The 21,810-nt window shown below is 40.2% G+C and overlaps 1 protein-coding gene across 9 annotated transcripts in view; it reads right to left on the bottom strand.

Moving 5' to 3' along the window:
* Positions 1–21,810, bottom strand: part of SNX25 (sorting nexin 25) — a 111,621-nt gene that overhangs the window by 18,976 nt on the left and 70,835 nt on the right. For 7 of the 9 annotated variants that reach the window (XR_008616049.1, XR_008616051.1, XR_008616050.1 and 4 more), the window contains exons 7-12: positions 13,724–13,905; positions 9,997–10,128; positions 7,783–8,055; positions 6,860–6,940; positions 4,643–4,807; positions 1,651–1,782 (exon numbers count right to left, since the gene is read on the bottom strand). Coding sequence is in view for 6 of the 9 variants with exons in the window: in XM_024117349.3 (XP_023973117.2) it covers positions 1,651–1,782; positions 4,643–4,807; positions 6,860–6,940; positions 7,783–8,055; positions 9,997–10,128; positions 13,724–13,905 (965 nt within the window). In the remaining 3 variants the exon portion in view is untranslated. Of the gene's footprint in view, positions 1–208; positions 326–1,650; positions 1,783–4,642; positions 4,808–6,859; positions 6,941–7,782; positions 8,056–9,996; positions 10,129–13,723; positions 13,906–21,810 lie in introns of all 9 variants that reach the window. The other 2 variants (XM_055080800.1, XM_024117350.3) reach the window with 2 other exon arrangements.

Below are 21,810 nucleotides of genomic sequence, written 5' to 3' on the forward strand. Positions count from 1 at the left end.
AAGGTGAGAAGGTGACAGAATGTGTTCTCTGCCCTCCAGGGGCCTCCTCTGTCACCTTTTGACATCACATCCCCTGAGCCCCTCTTCCTAGACGCCCATCCCAGAGGCAACTCCATTTGCGGTGACCAAGCGTTCCAGGCTCTGCGCAACCTTCCCTCCACACTGCCCTCACCTCCCCTCAAGAAAGGTATCTGGCCCTGCAGCTCACCGTAAAGGGAGGCTCAACAAGCACCAAAGACACACTAAGGGCGCTTGGTAAGATCTCACATAACACGTGTGCTTTCAGGCTGGCTCCTGGAGAACATGCGTGGTTTTGCTGCCTAAACTAGAAGAGAATTTAAGATTGTGAATTCTAAGCCCTTCCCCTGGTAAGAGTGTCAGGCCACTGAGTTGACGGGAAAAGCAGGGATGGACACATAAGTTGGGGAGATGGGCCCTTGCAAATCTCAGGAGCTGAGTATTTGACCAGCCATTTGAGGCAATGATGGGGCCAAACAGTCACAATGACTTACTCAGGATCTTGTCATTTGTGTGCTATATGGTGGACCGGACTTTCTTTTTTTTTTTTTAATTAATTTTATTGGAGTAGAGTTGATTTACAATGTTGTGTTAGTTTCAGGTGTACTGCAAAGTGATTCAGTTATACATATACATATATTCATTCTTTTTCAGATTCTTTTCCCATATAGATTTTTACAGAATATTGAGTAGAGTTCCCTGTGCTATACAGTAGGTCCTTGTTGGTTATCTATCTTGCATATAGTAGTGTGTGTGTGTGTTCATCCCAAACTCCTACTTTATCCCCGCCCCACCGCCATGTTTCCCCTTCAGTAACCATAAGTTTCTTTTAGAAATCTGTGAGTCCTTCTTTTGTAAATAAGTTAATTTATATCATTTTTTAAAATTAGATTCTACATATGAGTGACATCATATGATATTTGTCTTTCTCTGTCTGACTTACTTCACTTAGTAACATCATCTCTAGGTACGCTGGACCTGACCTTCATCTCCAGGTTTTGACAGTCGGGCAGGTGGGAAGGAAGGAGTTGTCAACACTAACAATATAAATGCATAGAAATATCTTTCCTTTAAATGAAATTATTTTTACAGACAAAAGAAAAGGGATACAGTGTATCCTGAAAACTATTATCCCATATCCCTCAGAGAATAGCAAAATATTTTCTACTTCAGGGGAAAAAATATTCATTATTAAAGATCTGAGAGCTATTGACATTTGAGCCACTGAAGTCAGCAGGATGGATCAATCAGAAACACATTTAAAATTTTTCATCTCCAAATTTCAAGCAGTGCTTTCCATTTTATTTCAACCCTCAGTGGAAAAGTAAATTGGTAATTCAAGGACATTAATTGCTCCTATCTGAAAGTTGCTTATGATTCCAATGAACAAGGACAACTTTCTGTCTGAAATGGAGGGAGATCAGATCTACACCAGGCAACCCAGTAACAGCTCATGAACCAGAGTGAAAATACGGGGTGAGGAAGGCAAGACCAATGCAGTCTAGAAGAATGAATATAAGTTTTCTATTCCCAACCTTAATTATTTGGAACAAAATCTTGTCTGATAAAGTCAAACTTAAAACTTTGGAAATAAATACCTAATAAACTGGGAAGAAAAGCAGACAAACCTACCTCTCCACTGGTGATGGAGGCTTTCCACATACCGAGGTTCTCACACCACCAATCTGTTCTTGCCATGTGCAGCTGAAGTTCTGTGCGTTCTTTCTCTATTAGAATTATTTCCTCCTTCAACTTAGAAACAATCTGCCACAGGAAAAACATCCTGGGAGTTATGAAACCATCTAAAATGCTATGCAATCCAGCAAAGTAGAAGGATACAAGACCAACACACAAAAATCAGCTGTGTTTCTATACACCAGCAATGAATAATTCAAAAAGGAAATTAAGAAAACAATTCCATTTACAATAGCATAAAAAATAATAAAATACTTAGGAATGAACTTAAGCAAGGAGGTGAGAGACTTCTATGATGAAAACTACAAAACACTGATGAAAGAAATTAAAGGAGACATAAATAAATGGAAAGACATCCCATGTTCATGGATTGGAAGACTAAATATTGCTAAGACTCAATGCTACCCAAAGCAATCCACAGTTTCAACACAATCTCTATCAAAATTCCAATGATGTTTTTGCACAAATAGAAAAATCCATCCTAAAATTCATGTGGAATCTCAAGGGAAACTGAATAGCCAAAACAATCTTGAAGAAGAACCACGAAGTTGAAGGACTTACACTTTCTGATTTCAAAATTTACTGCAAAGCTACACTAATCAAAACGGTATGCTATTGGCATAAAGACAGACATATACCAATGGAATAGAATAGACACCCAAGAAATAAACCCTTGCATATATGATCAAATGATTTTCAACAAGGGTGCCAAGACCATAAGTGGGAAAGGACAGTCTTTTCCACAAATGGTGTTGAGAAAACTGGATCATCACCACATGCAAAACAACGGAGTTGGGCCCTTACGTAATACCATATACAAAGGTTAACTCAAAATAGATCAAAGACCTACTTATAAGGCTAAAACTATAAAATTCTTAGAAGAAAACATGGAGGAGTTTCCTGACATGACTGGCCATGATTTCTTGGCTATGACACCAAAGGCACAGGCAACAAGAGAAAATATAGGCAAACTGGACTTCATAAATTTTTTAAATTTTTGTGCAAAGAACACTATCAACACAGTAAAAAAGGCAACTCACAGAATGGGAGAAAATATTTGCAAATCACTTATTTGATAGGCGGCTAATATCCAGAATATATAGAGAACTCCTAAAACTCAACAACAAAAAACAACCTGATTCAAAAATGGGCAACGTACTTGAATAGACATTTCTCCAGAGAAAACAGATAAATAGCCAAAAAGCACATAAAAAGATGCTCAACATTACTAATCATTAGGGAAATGCAAATCAAAACCACAATGAGATACCACCTCACACCCATTAGAACAAATGCTATCAAAAAACAGCAAGTAACAAGTGCCGGTAAGGATACCGAGAAACTGGAACCCTTATGTGCTGCTGGTGAGAAGGTAAAATGGTGCAGTCACTGTGGAAAACAATACAGAGATTCCTAAAAAATTAGAACTACCATATGACCCAGCAATACCCCAAAGAAGTGAAAGCAGGGTCTTGAGATATTTGTACATCCATGTTCAAGGCAGCATTTCTTACCATAGCCAAAATGTGGAAACAAACCAAGTGTCCATCAATGGATAAATGAATAAACAAAATGTTGTATATACATGCAATTGAACATTGGCCTTAAAAAGGAATGAAATTCTGACACATGCTAACATATGGATGAATCTTGAGTATATTATGATAAGGGAAACAAACCAGTTACAAAAGGACAAACACTGAATGATTCTACTCACAGGAGGTACTTAGAGTAGTTAAATTCATAAGAGGCAAAGGGAGAATGGTGGTTGCCAGGGACTGGGGGTAAGGGGATGGGGAATTACTGTTTACTGGGTACAGAGTTTCAGTTTTGCAATATGAAAAGGAATTCTGGATATGGATGGTGGTGCTGGTTATATAACAATGTGAATATACTTAATGCCAGTGAATTGTACACATGGTAAATTTTATGTTATGTATACTTGGCTACAATTTTTAAAAACAAATAATTCAAAAAAAATTCTATGCTCACCGTCTCCTTGGATCTCTTTTAATGAGAAAACCTATAAGGTTATGCAACTCTGTAGTTTGAGGACAGCAGCTTTGCCTCAACTTTGCCTCATGGCTGCATGTTCAACTCTCCTAAACATGCAGCCCACAAGGACCCTCCTCAGAAAGCCTGCAGGAAGCACATCCTGCATTTTATCATCAGTAAGGGCTGTAATGTTCGGTTCCACAGTCAGCACATTTGCTCCCCAAGGGCAGGTGTTAGACTCTGTTTCACTGATTCTTCATGGTGACCAGCATAGCCTCCTGCACTTACTCATCACTCAGGCTTCTGAACGCACATTCAGAAAGTGCCAGAGAAGATCACTTTGGGAAAGCAAAGAATGCCAGCCATTCCTACATCAGGGAAACCTCCTTTTCCGACCAAAGAGGCATGAACACAGAACAAAAAGCCACACCACCCCTTGGGTGTGAGGAATGCCAGAGGGTGAGATGCTGTTTACATTTTTTTAACTTTCAAATTCTGTTGGTTTCTAGCGAAACAATCTATTTCTTGCATAATTCCGTGAGGTGCTCTAAGTTGTACTTGCAGTGTTCAAAAGAAAAAAAATTTTTAAGATTGTCCTTGCAGAGTTAACTCACTTCCAGAAACAACTGTGGCACAAGGGGAAGCTCAGCCCCTTCCCCAAAGGCACTGTAGGCAAGTCAGACAAAAGACACAGAGTTACAGCTGAGGATGGGAAAGAACCCCAAATCATAATAGATAAAAGACAACTGCTTTGCTGATTCTATACTAGAAGCAAAAACAAAAACAGAAAACAAAAAAAAACAAAAAAAGCCAATGGAACTTAGAGTTGAAATTCTTTTTAAAGAAACACTTCTCAACATAAACTGAAAACTACTATTTATCAAATTAGAAAAATGGAAACTTTTAAAGACAACCTTGAAAGCAGAAGAGTTACCTTCTTGTCAGGTTTTGATGCATTTTGAATAGAATTTAGAGCTTGCCTCTTATAGTCAAGTTTCTCATTTAGTTCTCGTAGTTTGTTTACAGCAAAACTGGTTTGTTCATTAATCCGACTGGTGCCTTCTTCCACAGATTCCTCACCAGCCTCACCTCCCGGGTCCTGGGGGAAAACATCACATGAACCACCATATCTTATAGTGTTGGAATATTCTCTAAGTATTACCTGTAGTATAGGTTCTAGATCATTACAATACACTGCTCCAAAGCACTGGATTCCACTAAGAATCCATGATAGAAAGCCTAGAAGTAGACTGTTTTTTCTCAGCTAAGTGAAAAAGCAAAGGATCAATATTTAGAATCAAAGTAACTGGTATTTGGAATTGCAGTGAAAAAAAGCAACACTTAATAGCCTAGCGAAAGGCCACACCACTATTTCCCAAACGGTACACCCAAGGGAACCTGCACAGAACAAGGAAGGCAACTGAGTTATCTTCCCAACTCAACCCAAATGTTCTGTGCCTAAAACTTTGACAAAAAACACTCAGACCTGGCTTCCTTTTGGGCTCCTAAGAATATTATTAAAAATTCCTGTGTGTCCCTTTAAAACAGAATTTCCGGGCTTCCCTGGTGGCCCAGTGGTTGAGAACCTGCCTGCCAATGCAAGGGACACGGATTCAAGCCCTGGTCCGGGAAGATCCCACATGCCACGGAGCAACTAAGCCCGTGCGCTACCGAGCCTGCGCTCTAGAGCCCGCGAGCCACAACTACTGAGCCCATGCGCTGCATCTACTGACTCCCCCGTGCTCTAGGGCCTGTGCTCCGCAACAAGAGAAGCCACCGCACCACAACGAAGAGTAGCCCCCGCTCGCCGCAACTAGAGAAAGCCCGCGCACAGCAACGAAGACCCAACACAGCCAAAAATAATAAATAAATATAAATAAATAAATTTTTTTAAAAAGATGTGCATGTCTTAATCTTCAGAACCTATGAATACATTAAAATAGAATTTCCAAATTCCCACTAGTGAAAGTATTTTCAGTATACACTTTGCTCAGTCCTTATTTTTACTAATCAACAGGGAGATTATTTTACAAGTAAAATGGTTAGCATTGAAAGTGACTTAAGATTCGTAAAGGACTACATAATTTGGAAAAACCTGAACAGATTACCAACAAATAGCATATCAGTAATTAGATTCATGAGCAGCAACAGCACGAAAAGAACTGCTGAGAACTGTCTTCTGGTTCATTTTCTCCTTAACTTTCTTCCAGATCTTTTTCTTCTAATTTTTATTAATTGTAACAAACAGTAAAAGAAATTTTTCAAAGAAAAACAAAGTGTTAATAATCACAGAACACCATGAATTTTTGTATATTCTTTCTAATCCTTGTCCATGAGTATATATATTATGACACCAGCCTACTCCTTGTATACATTCAAGAGGGTATTCTGCCTTTTTCGTATAATATACAAGGCTGTATATTTGAGGGTATTGTAGTCTTCAAGGTTATAACTGCTATGGCTGCACAGTATTCTATGAATTGATAAGATACTGAGGCACATCCCTATTGCTATGGGCTGATTCTGCTTTTTTGCCTTCCCCAAAACTAAAATAAACTCCACTGTGCATAAACTTTTTTTTCCTACATTTTAGTTCTTTTCATAGGATAAATTTCTAGAAGTGGGACTACTGGAACAAAGACTAGGAGCTTTCAAAAGATCAGTGATACATACCACCCTTCTTTGAATGCTAGGTGAAGCTGCACATTTTTTCATGTTTGTTTACTATCTATTACCTTTTATATTAACTGTCAGTTCAAGTCCTTCTTCAATTTATCTGTTGGGTATTATAATTTGGACAAACCTTTCACAACATTTGAATATTAACCATTTTAATTTCTGAGCTAGAGAGATCAGTTTGCTTTAGCTGTGCTATCCTAAAAATGAAATGCAATGAGTAACAAGCTTTGGACCAATTAGTTCAGTGGTTTTATACACTGAAAATGTAAAGAACCAAGTAACAAAACTTTTTTTCAAAAGTCTGAATGAATGAATTTACCAACAGTTCAGAGACATCTGCTTCTAATACCATCATGAACAAGTACCTGATTCCTCAGGGCTTGAGATACAGTGAACTGGACAGAAAGAAAGAATCCAAGATAAATTACAATCTTTCTATATAAGACGATTCTAAAACACTTTTCCTTTGTACCTTCAAAACCTTCAAACTCATATAGGTCATCAGTAGTAAAAGGGAGATGACAACTGGGGCAATCCAAAATGATCCAGGACACTATAAGAAAATTAGACTTCAGGTATGGCTGCACAAGGTTTCTTTCAAAACATCTTAATTTCATCTGATTTTTTTTTAACTCCAAATATTTCCTGCAGACTCTTCCTGCATTCTCTACCTCTCCTAATTTCTTCCCCATCCTTTTTGTCTGTTCTCCAGCTGGACTGTTGTGCTAATGATTCTCTTACTTGGTCACAAATGTCCCACCCCACAGATTTTCTGCCCTCACTTTTCAGGAGTCAAACCCAGCTGTGTCTCAGGCAGACAGAGCAGGGGGCGGTCTCTGACTCAGCACCGGGTGGTGGTACCCAGCTGGTCAGAAGGACGAAGACAGAAGTGAGGACGAGAAGCAACAAGGAAATTCAACTTAAAGTTCCACTTAAAGTGCTGTACGCTAAGACGTAGAGAATGGACTTGAGGACACGGGGAGGGGGAAGGGGAAGCTGGGACGACGTGAGAGAGTGGCATGGACTTATATATACTACCAAATGTAAAGCAGATCGAAATTATACTTTTTCAATTTGAACCAAGTAAACAGTGATAATTCACAAGTTTTAAAAACAGGGAACTCTACTCAATACTCCGTAATGATCTATATGGGAAAAGAATCTAAAATAGAGTGGATATATGTATATGTATAACTGAATTCACTGTGCTGTACAGCAGAAAGTAACACAACATTGTAAAGCAATTATACTCCAATAAAGATGTTAAAAAAAAAAAAGTGCTGTATGCCAAAAGATAAAGGTGCACACCAAATCTGGCTCACACAATCTGCACCCACATAATCATATTCAAAGCTTATCCACTCAAAAGGGAGCAGAAAATTAAACGTGACTCACCATTTCATCCTTGTTGGAAATCAACTGGGAGACATGTTTTTCTTCCTCTTTTATCATCAATTTCTCATACAGGTCACTGACGATAAACGAAGGGTAATACCTATCCTTCAGCGTCTCATAAACGTCTCCCTGGATTTTGCAGAACACTTCAATTCCTTTATTTCCTACAAGACACTGCTGGATTTCTTTGTAAAGTGATTTTTCCACAGATATTTCTTTGCTCTCCATGAAGAAATTCTGGTAAATTTCACCAACTAATTGTGGAATTTCGTTCTGAAAAGACAGGAAGATGAAGAAAGTAAGAAATACCATCTCTGAGAAAAACTATTTTCTTCTGAATTATCTGCACTTTAAAGGTGGAAGAGAGACACGTAGACTGTAGGATGAGTGTGCAAAGGCTTTTGTGGGCACATTCAGGGCCAAGGGGTGAGTGTCAGACCCTGAAAAAACAACTGGTGCCTTAAAAGGAACACTTTACGTTGAACAGTTAACAAATGTAATTTCTTTTTAATGCTGGAAGGAAAAAAATAAGAATGAGAACAGTTCTCTTCTTGCAGTGGATTCCTGCTCATAAATCTCAGTTCCACAGGAATACAATTTATTAGCTAAATTCAGTATGACTTTTTCATCTAGTAAAAATAATTAGAAATGCCAACTTCTCACTCCAGAAGAAAGTCAATATAATAATTGTACAATTAAAGAAAGCAAGAGAAATATTCTTCAGAATGATGACTTACTACATTGTAATAAAGCTTGTATTACACAGCTTGGTCTTAAACAAGGTCTCCGCCTAAGTGTACTAAGCCTAATTCGGAAGTGCAAACATCTCATTAACATAACCTGTACATTTCCGCTACAGACAACTTATTAACTCTAGAAATGTTATGAAAAGTCTTCGACGGTAGCAAAAAATGAAGACAAACGACTTAACGAATATTATGAATATAACAAGCAATCCGGAAGTTTTACATCCAAATCAGTGTTGCTAGGTCAAAATATAGCTATTTGAGGAAGCTATATCCTCTTATTGCATTGACATTTTCCAACTTGTTTTCAGTCGTTTAGGAAAATTTTTTAGATTGCTCTTTTCAATATTCCTCTGAGAGCAGCCAAAAGTCAAGTTTGTAGTCAAGTCTGGTAAATAAAATATGTAATAAATTTGGCAAATATAATATTGAGTAAAATGAGGTAATTTGTGGCTTATAAATTAACAATGAAAGACATTCCTAAGATTTAAAAATACTATGAGACTGGATTTAGTTCCTTAACCAAAGTGGTTTGTAATTTATGATGTATTTTAAGTTGGTATTCAGCCCTAGCAACATTCATATGAAGTGCAAATGAGTAATTTAATGTACATAGTGCTGTTTATGCTTACTTTAATAAGCCTCTCAAGAGTGGCATGGACATATATACACTACCAAATGTAAAATAGATAGCTAGTGGGAAGCAGCCACATAGCACAGGGAGATCAGCTCAGTGCTTTGTGTCCACCTAGAGGGGTGGGATAGGGAGGGAGGGAGGGAGGGAGACGCAAGAGGGAGGAGATATGGGGATATATGCACATGTATACCTGATTCACTTTGTTTTAAAGCAGAAACTAACTGTTTATAGATATATATATATATATATATATATATACACACATATATATTTCACATTCTTCAATTTAATTCTTAAATATATATTGAGAACTTGCCAAGTGCAAAACACAATGGTTATTGCTGGACTTTGTGCTGTAATAGGCATCTGTAACCAAAAATTATTTTTTGTCTTCCTTAACACAATCATATTTTAAATTAAATAAAAGGAGGACAGTTGTGTAAAACGTGCACATTATGATATTAAAAATAACAGGGTTCTGAGATTGAAGCATAGGTGATAAGACCAAATTTATTGTAACAGCCATGTGGGTAAGTATACGCCTTTTTTATAATGGGTTAAAAAATAACTACCTGAAACTAAATTCAGTAATTGGGGATATTTGTAAGTCTTTTTTCCTTGACTACACATTCAAAAGCACTTTTTGTAAAAACGAAATCTAATTCTATTTACCATTATGGGCTAGAACATAATGCCAATAATATATTTGGTTTAAAGTATTCTTTTAATGTATCTTATCTTACAGCTTTATTGAGAAACAGAGACATACTGCCTAACATACAAGTTTTCATCAGCTAGTGATTAATATTCCTTTGGGCCTATATATCCTACCTTGTTAGCATTCTTTAAATATTCCACAGACTCCCAAAAGCTAATCAGAGCTCTCTTGTCCATCCTTTCCATGTACGTTCGAAAGTGCTCTCGGTAGGAAGTATTGGCCAAGATATCTTCGAATTGAAGAATCTATGAAGGGAATTTAAGAGAAAGTTTTTAAAAATCAAATTTTAAATATCAGTTTGCTTTAACTTCCAATGGATTAATTTCTACATTCAGGAAAAAATGTCTCATTTTCTAAGTTCATAGTCAATGTAATACAGTACTTCTCTCACCTTCCTAAATTTTAAATTTAAAAAGTTTATTGAATATTCAAAATGCACATATTCAATAAATACCAATTTTCTATTAATCATTCACTCATTCAGCAAAAGATTTATTTGGCATCTACTCTGTATCAGGCACATTTCTAGGAAATGAAACAGACAAAAATCCCTGCCTTATGGGATGTATTGCTAAAAGCAATCATGCCAATAATAGAAAAAGTGAAGAGAAATATATAAAAGACCAGGAAGCTGGAGCCTAATAATTTGGCATTTTTGCTTTCCATCCTATTTTCATATAGCTGAGGAAATCTACAAATGATTTCATACCTTTTCTTTTTGTTTATAATATCACATTCATTAAAAAAAATCTTTTGTATGCATCATTTTAATTGGCCCATAAAACTATTGTAGAGATGTATCAAAATTACTCCTTTGTTTACTATTTTGAATGCTTACAGAAAAGAAAAACCACTATCTGAAGACACAGTGAGATCCATCTTGAGTATGGACTGCTATAATATGAGAAAGCAGATGAGCTTCAAAATAATTCATGACTCAACTAGGAGAAATGCCTCAAATTAATTTAGAAGGAATTTAACTCCTATATCCTTAGTTATTAATTAGTAATAAAAATGATGTCTATGTGTACTGCAACGAAAGGAAAACTTACATTTAAGATTTTTAAAATTAATATTGTGGCGATTGGAAAAATTTCAGAAATGTTACCAGTTAAGATCTTTCTAAAATCAAGTGCATATGATCAATGCATGTTCAACTCTTACTGCCACTGACAGTAAGTCCTCAATCTGTTTTGTGGGCAGAAAGGGGCAGGCATTTTTCTAACAATTTTTGATAACTAAGTAATCAAAATAGTCTGATCCCTTGCTACGGACTATTAATATTTAGGATTTAGTTTACTAACTTTGGGAGACCGTAGCATGTATCCTCACTTTATGTAAACCTACCAGTGAAGCATTTTTAGGTACAAATCCTAACTGTACAGGCTCCAAAGAAGTCTGAAGGCTCCCATATCGACTCTGGCTAGGAATGACAGATCACTCAGACAGCAATCCATTTTTAACATGGGGAGGAGCTGGGCAGGAAAGACACTCAACAATTCTAAGGAAGTCTTCCCAGTATAATTTCATGGATTCAAATGAATTTCAAGTTAGATACAAATCCACATATTTGCAAAATCAAGTCCAAAACATCTAAAATATTAGCCACTTTTAGATTCTTTTACTGTGTCTTATGAACACTCTTATGTTTAGTTCTAAAAGTGCAAATATATACAAATAAATGACAGCAAGTACATCTCAAGTCTAACTAAACATCTGATATATCTCATATCCTAGCTGGTGAATTAACCAAGTTCTCTACTCCATTTGTTTTCTATTTTCTCTTGAAGCCTACACAAGCCTTTCACTGATTCACACCTACACTAATGGTGTGGGTCTGGGTGACCAGGATAAGGAGACTGCACACTTCTGAGTCAAATGTGTTAACGTGAGATGAACTCAATCTCATTGTGCTAATTTGAGATGAAATAATCTCAGTAATTCTGAGACTGTTTTGTGGAAGTGGAAAGAAAAGACTGCGTAGATCCAAGTTGACACTACTGCTAAATATATGATTTTTTAAAAATATATATATATATAGACAATGTAATACCAATTAACATTTACTAAGGGCTTCCATATAGCAAACACTGTGCTCTTGCATTAATTTCCTTCTGTTGGATCAGCACACTTCCTTCTGTCCTAAGACTTCTGGTAATTCTGGGAGGGCTGATGCCACAATCAATAATCTCTGGGCAGAAGACAAAAAATTGTCCTGTTGGATGTCTCATATGCCGAAGGCCATGAAGTATTTCAGGCTGGAAGGTAGCCTATGAAGCAGATTGTTCTTTATTCCCCTTCAGGGATTTTTTTTTTTTTTTTTTTTTTTTTTTTTTTTGTGGTATTGGTATGCGGGCCTCCCTCTGCTGTGGCCTCTCCCGTTGCGGAGCACAGGCTCCGGACGCGCAGGCCCAGCGGCCATGGCTCACGGGCCCAGCCGCTCCGCGGCATGTGGGATCTTCCCAGACCGGGGCGCGAACCCGGTTCCCCTGCATCGGCAGGTGGACGCGCAACCACTGCGCTACCAGGGAAGCCCCAGGGATTTTTATTTACTCCTTTTTCACTATCTCCCAAACCCACTGGATCTGGTTTCATGATGCGTACCCTATTAACTTAGTTTTATGTTTTGTGTATATTACCCCTTGACCAGCAGGTTAATTTTTCTCTAGGAAATATATCCCCTAAGCACTCAAAAGGACCACAAGGCCTAGAAGAGTAAGTAAATGTGCTCTTAAAACACCCAACATGTTACCAAGAGGGACCCAGGCCCAAGATTCTCTAGCTGCCGAATATCTACGATACACTCATGAGCCTATCTATGGCGTACAAATGAGAACGTGGAGAATTAGGATCTTGGGACTGATGTTTTATCCTAAAAGGAGAGATCACAATTGGATTCCTCTTACATTTATAACATCACTAAACATACCCCCGAATAATTACTGCCAGTAATAACAAATGTTTAGTAAGTGCTCATTATACACCAAGTACCATACTTACCATTTTATGTGCATTATTTAACTTAATGATTATCATGCCCTGTAGGGTATGTACAGTTAACCTTACTTTACAAATAGAGTACAGAGAGGCTAACTAACTTGCCCAAAGTCAATCCCCAGCAGACCTGGGATTAAAAGCCAGGCTTTCTGACTCTGTAGCACAGCTTCTTAACTATAATAAAATACTTACTCTCTTTAAGAAATAACCTGATTTGTATTCAGGCCAAAAAATTTAGCAAACTAAAAACAGTATGGAAGTCAAGAAGGAAAGATGGACTGAGACCTCTACAAGAACTCTGGGAGAAACAAAGTCAGGGAATCTTATCACATTCAAGTGCAGAGTCCTGGGCTACACTCAGATTTGTGAATCAACTAGATCTGGGTTTTTATCTAGTTCTGCCTCTTCCTATCCACGTGGCCTTATTAGGTAATTTACTTAAACCAACTGTTTCTTCACCTGTAAAATGGGGATATGGAGTACATATTCACAGCACTGTGTACAGAGCTAAGTAAAATAACCTACAATAAGACCTTCTACTTCACTGGTGGTAATTTCTATCCAATTCGTAGTGAGTAACCTGACTAAGCCCTTGAAAATATAAATATGCTCCTCTGGGATTGTGGGAGGGCAAAAGGGGGACAGTAAAACACACACAGGCATGTGCACACACATGCACCCCACACCAAGAAATACAGCTACTTGACTCATAAAACATGTGAGTCTATGTTCTGGAATATATGTCTTAGGTTAAATACCAAGAAGTGAAAAGATTGTCTATGTGATTAAACCCGTGTTCGTAATAAACATGAAACGGCAAAACAAGAAACTACAAACTTCTACCTTCTGGCTTTGAGGCCCTTCCCCCTCATCCAAGGGCCCATCCTCTTGCTGGTCGTAGGCAGGGCCTCCCAGGATTCTGATCCTCTTCTCACACTGCTTCTTTGCCACAGTCAGTTGGTTAATGTACCTTTTCATGTTCCTGGCCCTCAGGAGATCAGCCTTCATGGCAGCAGTTTCTTTACCTTGAATGAGATAGATGGATAGTACACTGATCAGAGGACAAGGTACAAAAGAGGGAACACAGCAACTGTGGGCCAAATTAATGTCTGATGTGGTACATTCTGAGCAGCAGTGGGTACTAAAGGACAGCCACTATGGAAAACAATATGAAGGTTCCTCAAAAAATTAAAAATAGAACAACCATATGACCCAGCAATTCCACTCCTGAGTATGTATCCAAAGAAAATGAAAACACTATTTCAAAAAGATATATGCACCCCAATGTTCATAGCAGCACTACTTACAACAGCCAAGATACAGAAGCAACCTAAGTGACCATCAACCGATGAACAGATAAAGAAGATGTGATACACATATACACTGGGTGGGCCAAAAGGTTTGTTTGTTTTTTCCGTAAGATGGCTCCAGTAGCACTTAGTTGTCTTTAACTTCATTTGAAACAATTTCGTTAGATTGTATGTGACAGCTGTCACATCAGCGTGCATTTAAAAAAAAGACTTATCAAGATTGGTGAATTTTTGTGTAGCCATTTTAATATTGAAAATGAAAGAAAAAAGCAACATTTTTGGCATATCATTCTTTATCATTTCAAGAAAGGTAAAAACACAACTGAAATGCAAAAAAAGATTTGTGCAGTATATGGAGAAGATGCTGTGACTGATCGAACGTGTCAACAGTGGTTTGCGAAGTTCTGTGCTGGAGATTTCTTGCTGGACAATGCTCCACGGGCGGGTAGACCAGTTGAAGTTGAGAGCGATCAAATCGAGACATTAATTTAGAACAAATCAATGTTATACCACGCGGGAGATAGCCGACATACTCAAAATATCCAAACCGAGCATTGAAAATCATTTGCACCTGCTTGGTTTTATGTTAATCGCTTTGATGCTTGGGTTGCATGTAAGTGAAGCAAAACAAAACCTTCTCGACCATATTTCCGCATGCGATTCTCTACTGAAACGTAATGAAAACGTTCCGTTTTTTAAAAAAATTGTGACGGGCGATGAAAAGTGGATACTGTACAATAATGTGGAATGGAAGAGACCGTGGGGCAAGCGAAAGGAACCATCACCAACCACACTAAAGGCTGGTCTTCATCCAAAGAAGATGATGTTGTGTATATGTTGGGATTGGAGGGGAGTTCCTCTATCATGAGCTCCTTCCGGAAAACCAAACAATTAATTCCAACAAGCACTACTCCTGATTAGACCAACTGAAAGTAGCACTCGACAAAAAGCGTCCAGAATTAGTCAAGAGAAAACACATAATCTTCCATCAGGATAACGCAAGACTGAGTGTTTCTTTGATGACCAGGCAAAAACTGTTACAGTTCGGCTGGGAAGTTCTGATTCATCTGCTGTATTCACCAGACATTGCACCTTCAGATTTCCACTTATTTCAATCTTTACAAACTTCTCTTAATGGAAAAAATTTCAGTTCCCTGGAAGACTGTAAAAGGCACCTGGAACAGTTCTTTGCTCAAAAAGATAAGCTTTGGGAAGGTGGAATTATGAAGTTGCCTGAAAAATGGCAGAAGGTAGTAGAACAAAAGGATGAATACACTGTTCAGTAAAGTTCTTGGTGAAAATGAAAAATGTGTCTTTTATTTTTACTTAAAAAACCAAAGGCACTTTTTGACCCACCCAATATATATAATGGAATATTGCTCAGCCATAAAAAGAATGAAATTTTGCCATTTGCAACATGGATGGACCTGGGGGCTATTATATTTAGTGAAATAAGTCAGACAGAAAAAGACAAATACTATATGTTTTCACTTATATGTGGAATCTAAAAAAACTAAAACAAACGAATGAATGTAACGAAACAGAAACAGACTCACAGATACAGATAATAAACTAGTGGTTACCAGAGGGAAGAGGAGTATGGGGAGGGCCAGCATAGGTGAAGGGGATTAAGAGGTACAAACTACCAGTTATAAAATAAATAAGTTACAAGGATATAACATACAGCACAAGAAATATAGCCAATATTTTATAACAACTTTATATGGGGTATAACCTATAAAAATAGTGAAACACTACGTTATAGGGCTGTCTCTGGACTGCCCATCCTGGACGCTTCGTATGAATGGAGTCACACACTACGTGGTCTACGGTGACCAGCTTCGTGGACACACTGGGTAGCTCCCTGCTCGGGGCTTTACTATTCATCCTCTCAGCCTGGCCCCTTCATCCCCCAGGAATCTGCCTGGCTCAGTTCCCCGCCCACTTCAGGTCCCTAGTTCAGGGTTCAGGGAAGACCTCCCCGGCCACTCTCTTTCTACCTGCAACCTCCACCCTAAAACACCAGTCTTCTCCCGTCCTTCCTTCTCTAGCGCAGCGGTCCCCAAGCTTTTTGGCTCCAGGGGCGGGTTTCGTGGAAGACAGCTTTTCCACAGACGGCGGGTGGGGGGGGTGATGGTCCAGGCGGTGATGCGAGCGATGGGCCAGCCAATGAAGCTTCGCTCACTCCCCTGCCGCTCGCTTACCTCCTGCTGGGCAGCCCGGCTCCTGACAGGGGGTTGGGGGACCCCTGTTCTACAGCACGACTGCCATACTGCGTATTCGACTTAGTTATCCTGTACGTCCTCATAAAGGTAGCGTTTTGTCTGTTCACACACTGCTGTACCATCAGCACCTACGAGAGTGCCTGGCAGCACATGAGGGACTCATAAAATGTGTTGAGTGGATGTACGATCTGTGTCAAATGTTGCCGAGAGGTCAACACAACATAGCTGACATTTTGCTGAGTGCTTGCTGTGGATCAGGTACTGTGCTCTGTCCAGAACTCTGGCCGTGAAGGAGAGAACCAGGGTGAGTCTCCCCACTCCCATTCTTCAACTTACTCTGTTACGGTGTCTAGCCCTCCCCTCCAACAAATCTCCTGTGGCCAAGATCGCTAGTGGACCTCCACGTCAAATGCAGTAGACAGTTGTCAGTAGAGTCTGGAATCAGACTAGAATTCGGGCTCTGCCACCACGAGCTACATGGTCTTAGTGAGACTTTTTAAAAATCTAATTTAAAAACATTTACAATGAGCTTCCCTGGTGGCACCGTGGTTAAGAATCCGCCTGCCAAAGCAGGGGACACGGGTTCGAGCCCTGGTCTGCGAAGATTCCGAGACTTTTTAAAAATCTAATTTAAAAACATTTACAATGAGCTTCCCTGGTGGCACCGTGGTTAAGAATCCGCCTGCCAAAGCAGGGGACACGGGTTCGAGCCCTGGTCTGGGAAGATTCCGCACACCACGGAGCAACTAAGCCCGTGCGCCACAACTACTGAGCCTGCGCCCTAGAGCCCGCGAGCCACAACTACTGAAGCTTGTGTGCCACAACTACTGAAGCCCATGCGCCTAGAGCCCGTGCTCTGCAACGAGAGAAGCCACCACAATGAGAAGCCTGCACACCGCAACGAAGAGTAGCCCCCGCTCACCGCAACTAGAGAAAGCCTGCCCGCAGCAACGAAGACCCAACAAGCCAAAAACAAATAAATAAATTTATTTTTAAAAAAAGAAAATCACCTCAAAAACATATACAATGGTTTGTTTCCTTAAGCTGACATTATATGACTTATAAAAAGCAAAAGACTCACACGAAATTAATTTTTAAAAACGATAAGTGCTGAGCATTTCCTTGTGGACAACAGACTGGCTTTGCATACACACCTGAAGGCAGGGAAGGGCTGGGTTGAGGGAAGGCATTTTTCTTTTTTTTTTTTTTTTAAATGGGCAAGAAATGAGCTGGTTTTTATGCTGATGAGCAGGAACCAGTTAAAAGAAAAAAAGGTGACAGACGGGGAGTGGTACCCAGTAGACACCTGAGGAGGCTGGCTTTGGGAAAGGCCACCTCCTCCACTGTGGTAACACGGAAGGCACAGCAATGGATGCAGACACAAGCAAATTGGGAGCTGGTGGCCGAGAGCTGGAGCAGTTCCCTTCCTAGGGTTTCTGTTTTCTGGAAGTGGCGAGGGAGGTTATCTGCTCAGAGGGAGGTGCGCAAAAAGGGGGAGGGGACAGAGGCCTGAGGAAAGTGGGCAAAGTGTGAAAGCCACTGTGGAAAGTGGAAGAGCAAGCTCACTTCAGAAACACGGCGGGACTGTTTCAGGTGGTGTCCAGGGCCAAGGCGACCTCTGGATGGGTATAAACCTTCCTGGGCAGGTCAGAGCACAGCTCTGGAGGTGAGTCAGCACACACCTGACTTAGACTGGAACTGGCGACAATACAAGAGAGTTGGTGTTGTGTTTCTCGGTGCCCCAGACACAGAGTCTAAGTGAAGTTTTACACACCTAGGGAGACCTCCAATTCCTTAGGGTGTCGTCACTGCCCTCGTGTCACACAGTCAATCGTGCAGATGCTTATAATAGCGCCTGGGCAGGCTGAACAATCAACTGGAAAAACTCAGGCAAGGACCACAAAACACTGTCTTTCAGAGCAGCTTTTTCTGATATTTATCACCAACGGTCACAGGCAGACTTCAAGTCAACAGTCAGCCTCGCTCAGGAGGGTCTGTGAGGTATTACAGGATGTTTTTCATACATGTGCTGAGGAGACATTTTCATTTGACTTCAATGATGGTTTCTCAGCATATCCTATTCTTGGCTGACAGAGAGGCCCTGACCAAAGAACTTAACTCGGCACTCATCTCGAGGGGAAAAAAGCATATTTCAGAGCCTCCTTAGTGGGAAGACAAAAGTAAATGTAGTCCGTCCCCAAATTAGCCTATTGCAAACTAAAACTATTTGTGTGTGTACCTAAAGAAATACATGCTGGGAATAGTGAATTTTTCAGAAAAGTTTTCATTTATTTTTCTACCTCCAAAGCTCATGTTATTTCCATCATACTTAGATTCTAAGGCGCTTAAACTCCTACAGTTATGTTCCGCTATTCTGCATTGATTACAGTTATTTTAAATAGATTTAAAGCATATATCCTTAAACTATTTTGCATTGGTTACATTTACTTTAAACATTCTAAACATATACCCTTAAACTCTAAATTTTGTACATGACATTTAACCTACTTTAAAATTGGGGGACAAAAACTTGCCTTTTATAGAATAAACCTAGACTGCAATTTTAATTTGGGGTTAAAACAGACTAATAAAAAGAAAGATATAGAGAAAGAAACTGACACACATTTAACAACAACCAAATTCTTCTCCTGAGAAGGCTTAAAAGTCTTTCTAAAAGGACAAAAACTGAGACAAATTCCAAAGGGAAGGAAGAAAGAGAATAAATCTTCCCCTAAAACCCAGCTGCAGAGCTGAGAAAACATTCTGGAGTCCTGCCTGAGTGTCCCCTGCTCACGTGAATGCATTCTGTTTGTTAAGGGCAAGACAAAGCCATTGTCTGATGACAAAGCTTGTTGCTAACAAACGCTACAGCAACTTGTTGCTTAGACAATTCTGTTTATTTTTGCCTCAGAAAACGAATGCCATGTTCAGGGCTAAATGACTAACAGGGCGCTCCTGCAGCGCACGCGACTGCTGTGCAAAAGTCCCAGTAAATCCAGCGATGCAGATGAATATGCTTCTTTGTGACCTGAGAACCCGTCCATGCAAGAAATCTTCACGCCAAGAGAAGTGCCCGCAAGAGGGTGGAAGATGCACTGCCCAGCTCAAGCAAGACTCCTGCAGCTGTCTCTCTGAAGAGACCTAGGTAATGCGGCACACTGTTAAAAACCGCTTAACCACACAATGTTTAATCCAGATTAAAAAGGAAGGCCGAGGGCTTCCCTGGTGGCGCAGTGGTTGAGAGTCCGCCTGCCGATGCAGAGGACACGGGCTCGTGCCCCGGTCCGGGAAGATCCCACCTGCAGCAGAGCAGGTGGGCCCGTGAGCCATGGCCGCTGAGCCTGCGCATCGGAGCCTCTCCAGCAACGGGAGAGGCCACAACAGTGAGAGGCCCGCGTACCGCAAAAAAAAAAAAAAGAAAGCCGAGACCACAAACAGTGGCACGTGATACAATGGGTGGCAGTGGCTCTTTACATGGGTGCCAAGAAGAACACACGAGTGATATAATCTTCTAAAACAATTAATTAATTATAAATGTCTACTGTTTTCCTTCCTAGAGAGTCTAGATTCTACTGAGGTCAGAGCAAAAGGAAAGGGGGTCATTTGCGGAAAAAGACATTTGGATTAGACCTTAGGCGAACCCTATAAGGATATTTCAGAGGACCTATGAACAACATCACAGAACTGCTTTTTGCTGTAAGCCTTCTGCCTATGATATAGTTCTTCCTTAAGTAAGTAAAGTGACCTGCAGTAAAACCAAAACACCAGGGGACAACTGTTAGGTACTATTTCCAATGTGGCAAAGGAGGGTAAAGTAACCTACAGTGCAAACCAAGGGCTCCAGAAGTAGCACAAGTATAACTGGATTCAAACGGCACCGCTGTTATTTTTCAAGTACTCAGAAGTATCAACAATAGAGTATTTCTTTTCTCATAGTGCGCTATCAAATTCCAAGGCATAGCCTAACTGCAACAGCCTCGGCAGGTCGATTGAGGAATTCCACGGACAACACACAGCAGGGTCTCTCAGCCTGGGCACCAGGGACATTCTGGGTGGATGAATCTGCGCTGTGGGGCCGTCCTGTAATATTGTGGGATGTTTAGCAGCATGCCTGGCCTCTACCACTAGATGCCAGTAGCATCCCTTTCCCCCTGTGTGACAGCCAAAAATGTCTCTAGACCTTGTCAAATGCCCCTGTCCTCCTACCCCACTGAGAAGTATTAATACAGAGGCACAGCTCCCGTGAGAGTGCAGAAGGCAAGGCCACACTACCCCCTGGCTCGCCAGCATTGGGTTCTGTCCCCCACGATGCACAGGTCTCCTCACATACCCCACGCAATCAAGGGAAGGGATTAGGGGGTTCCTCGCTAGGAAACACCACCGACAGGATAACAAGTCTTTGAACCTTTCTTGTACACTGAAATACAAGTTTCAGTAAACCCCCTTGAAAAGAGGGTTCAAGAAACAGGTACGGATTTACTCAGGGACGAGTCCAGTTTCCAAAGGAGAAATGGTGCTTCCTTCTTACTGTGAAGCTGATGGCAATTCTCAGTAGTTCCTGATCGTCACAAACTTCTTCAAAGTTATCAGAAAATCACCTCAAAAGCTGCCCAGGAAATAAAACAATGTTTACCTTTCTTTTCAACTCGAGGCCGGAATGTTCTCTTTTTTACAAGTGGGATTCTCTTATCACACCAAACACCGGAAATTTCAAAGTCTGGAGTGTGTCACTCCCCTTTAGTAGAAAGTATATTTGAGGAATAAGCAGAGATCCTATAGCAGGAGCTGATGGTGGAGCCTCTCACGTTATAGTGGAGAAGAATACAGGGGCCTCAGGGGCCAGGCAAGGCCGAGTCAGGGAGCCTACAGCGCACCTTCTATCTCCTTCCTTTAAACATCTCAAGGGCTGAAACTTCCAGTACTTCCTTTGGTTTAAGGCCCTCCAGCATGCTTGCAATAGATTTTTTAAATAATAGTGTCCTGTCAGTTAAATCCACACATCAAACTGCCGGGAGAACTCTTCTCCCACATTAGAACTGTGACTTGAACAGACAGAAGATAGACACTTGGAACGCAGTTCTGACGCATACGATTTCTAAGTTTTGAGCATGACTCGCATAGCATCTGCCTGTGTGAGTGAGCAGTGCAGTGGGAAGAGTCCAGGACTAAAGTCCAGGAGATGTGGGTTCAAGCTCCCGATCAGCGTGTGACTAACCAGGTACCTGTTTAACATCTCTGGACCTGAACTTTACTCGTGTAAATGCAGGTCTTAGAAAGGAAGATGACTAAAGTTTTCTGGGGGAACGGGGGTGGGAGCAGAGTTGGATATAAAATTATTTATACGTAACTATATAAAATTACACTCTCTGCAGAGAGTGCAATGGAAGTGCCCTGA

Source organism: Physeter macrocephalus, chromosome 20 (assembly GCF_002837175.3).
Source record: "Physeter macrocephalus isolate SW-GA chromosome 20, ASM283717v5, whole genome shotgun sequence".
Taxonomy (NCBI): Eukaryota; Metazoa; Chordata; class Mammalia; order Artiodactyla; family Physeteridae; genus Physeter; species Physeter macrocephalus.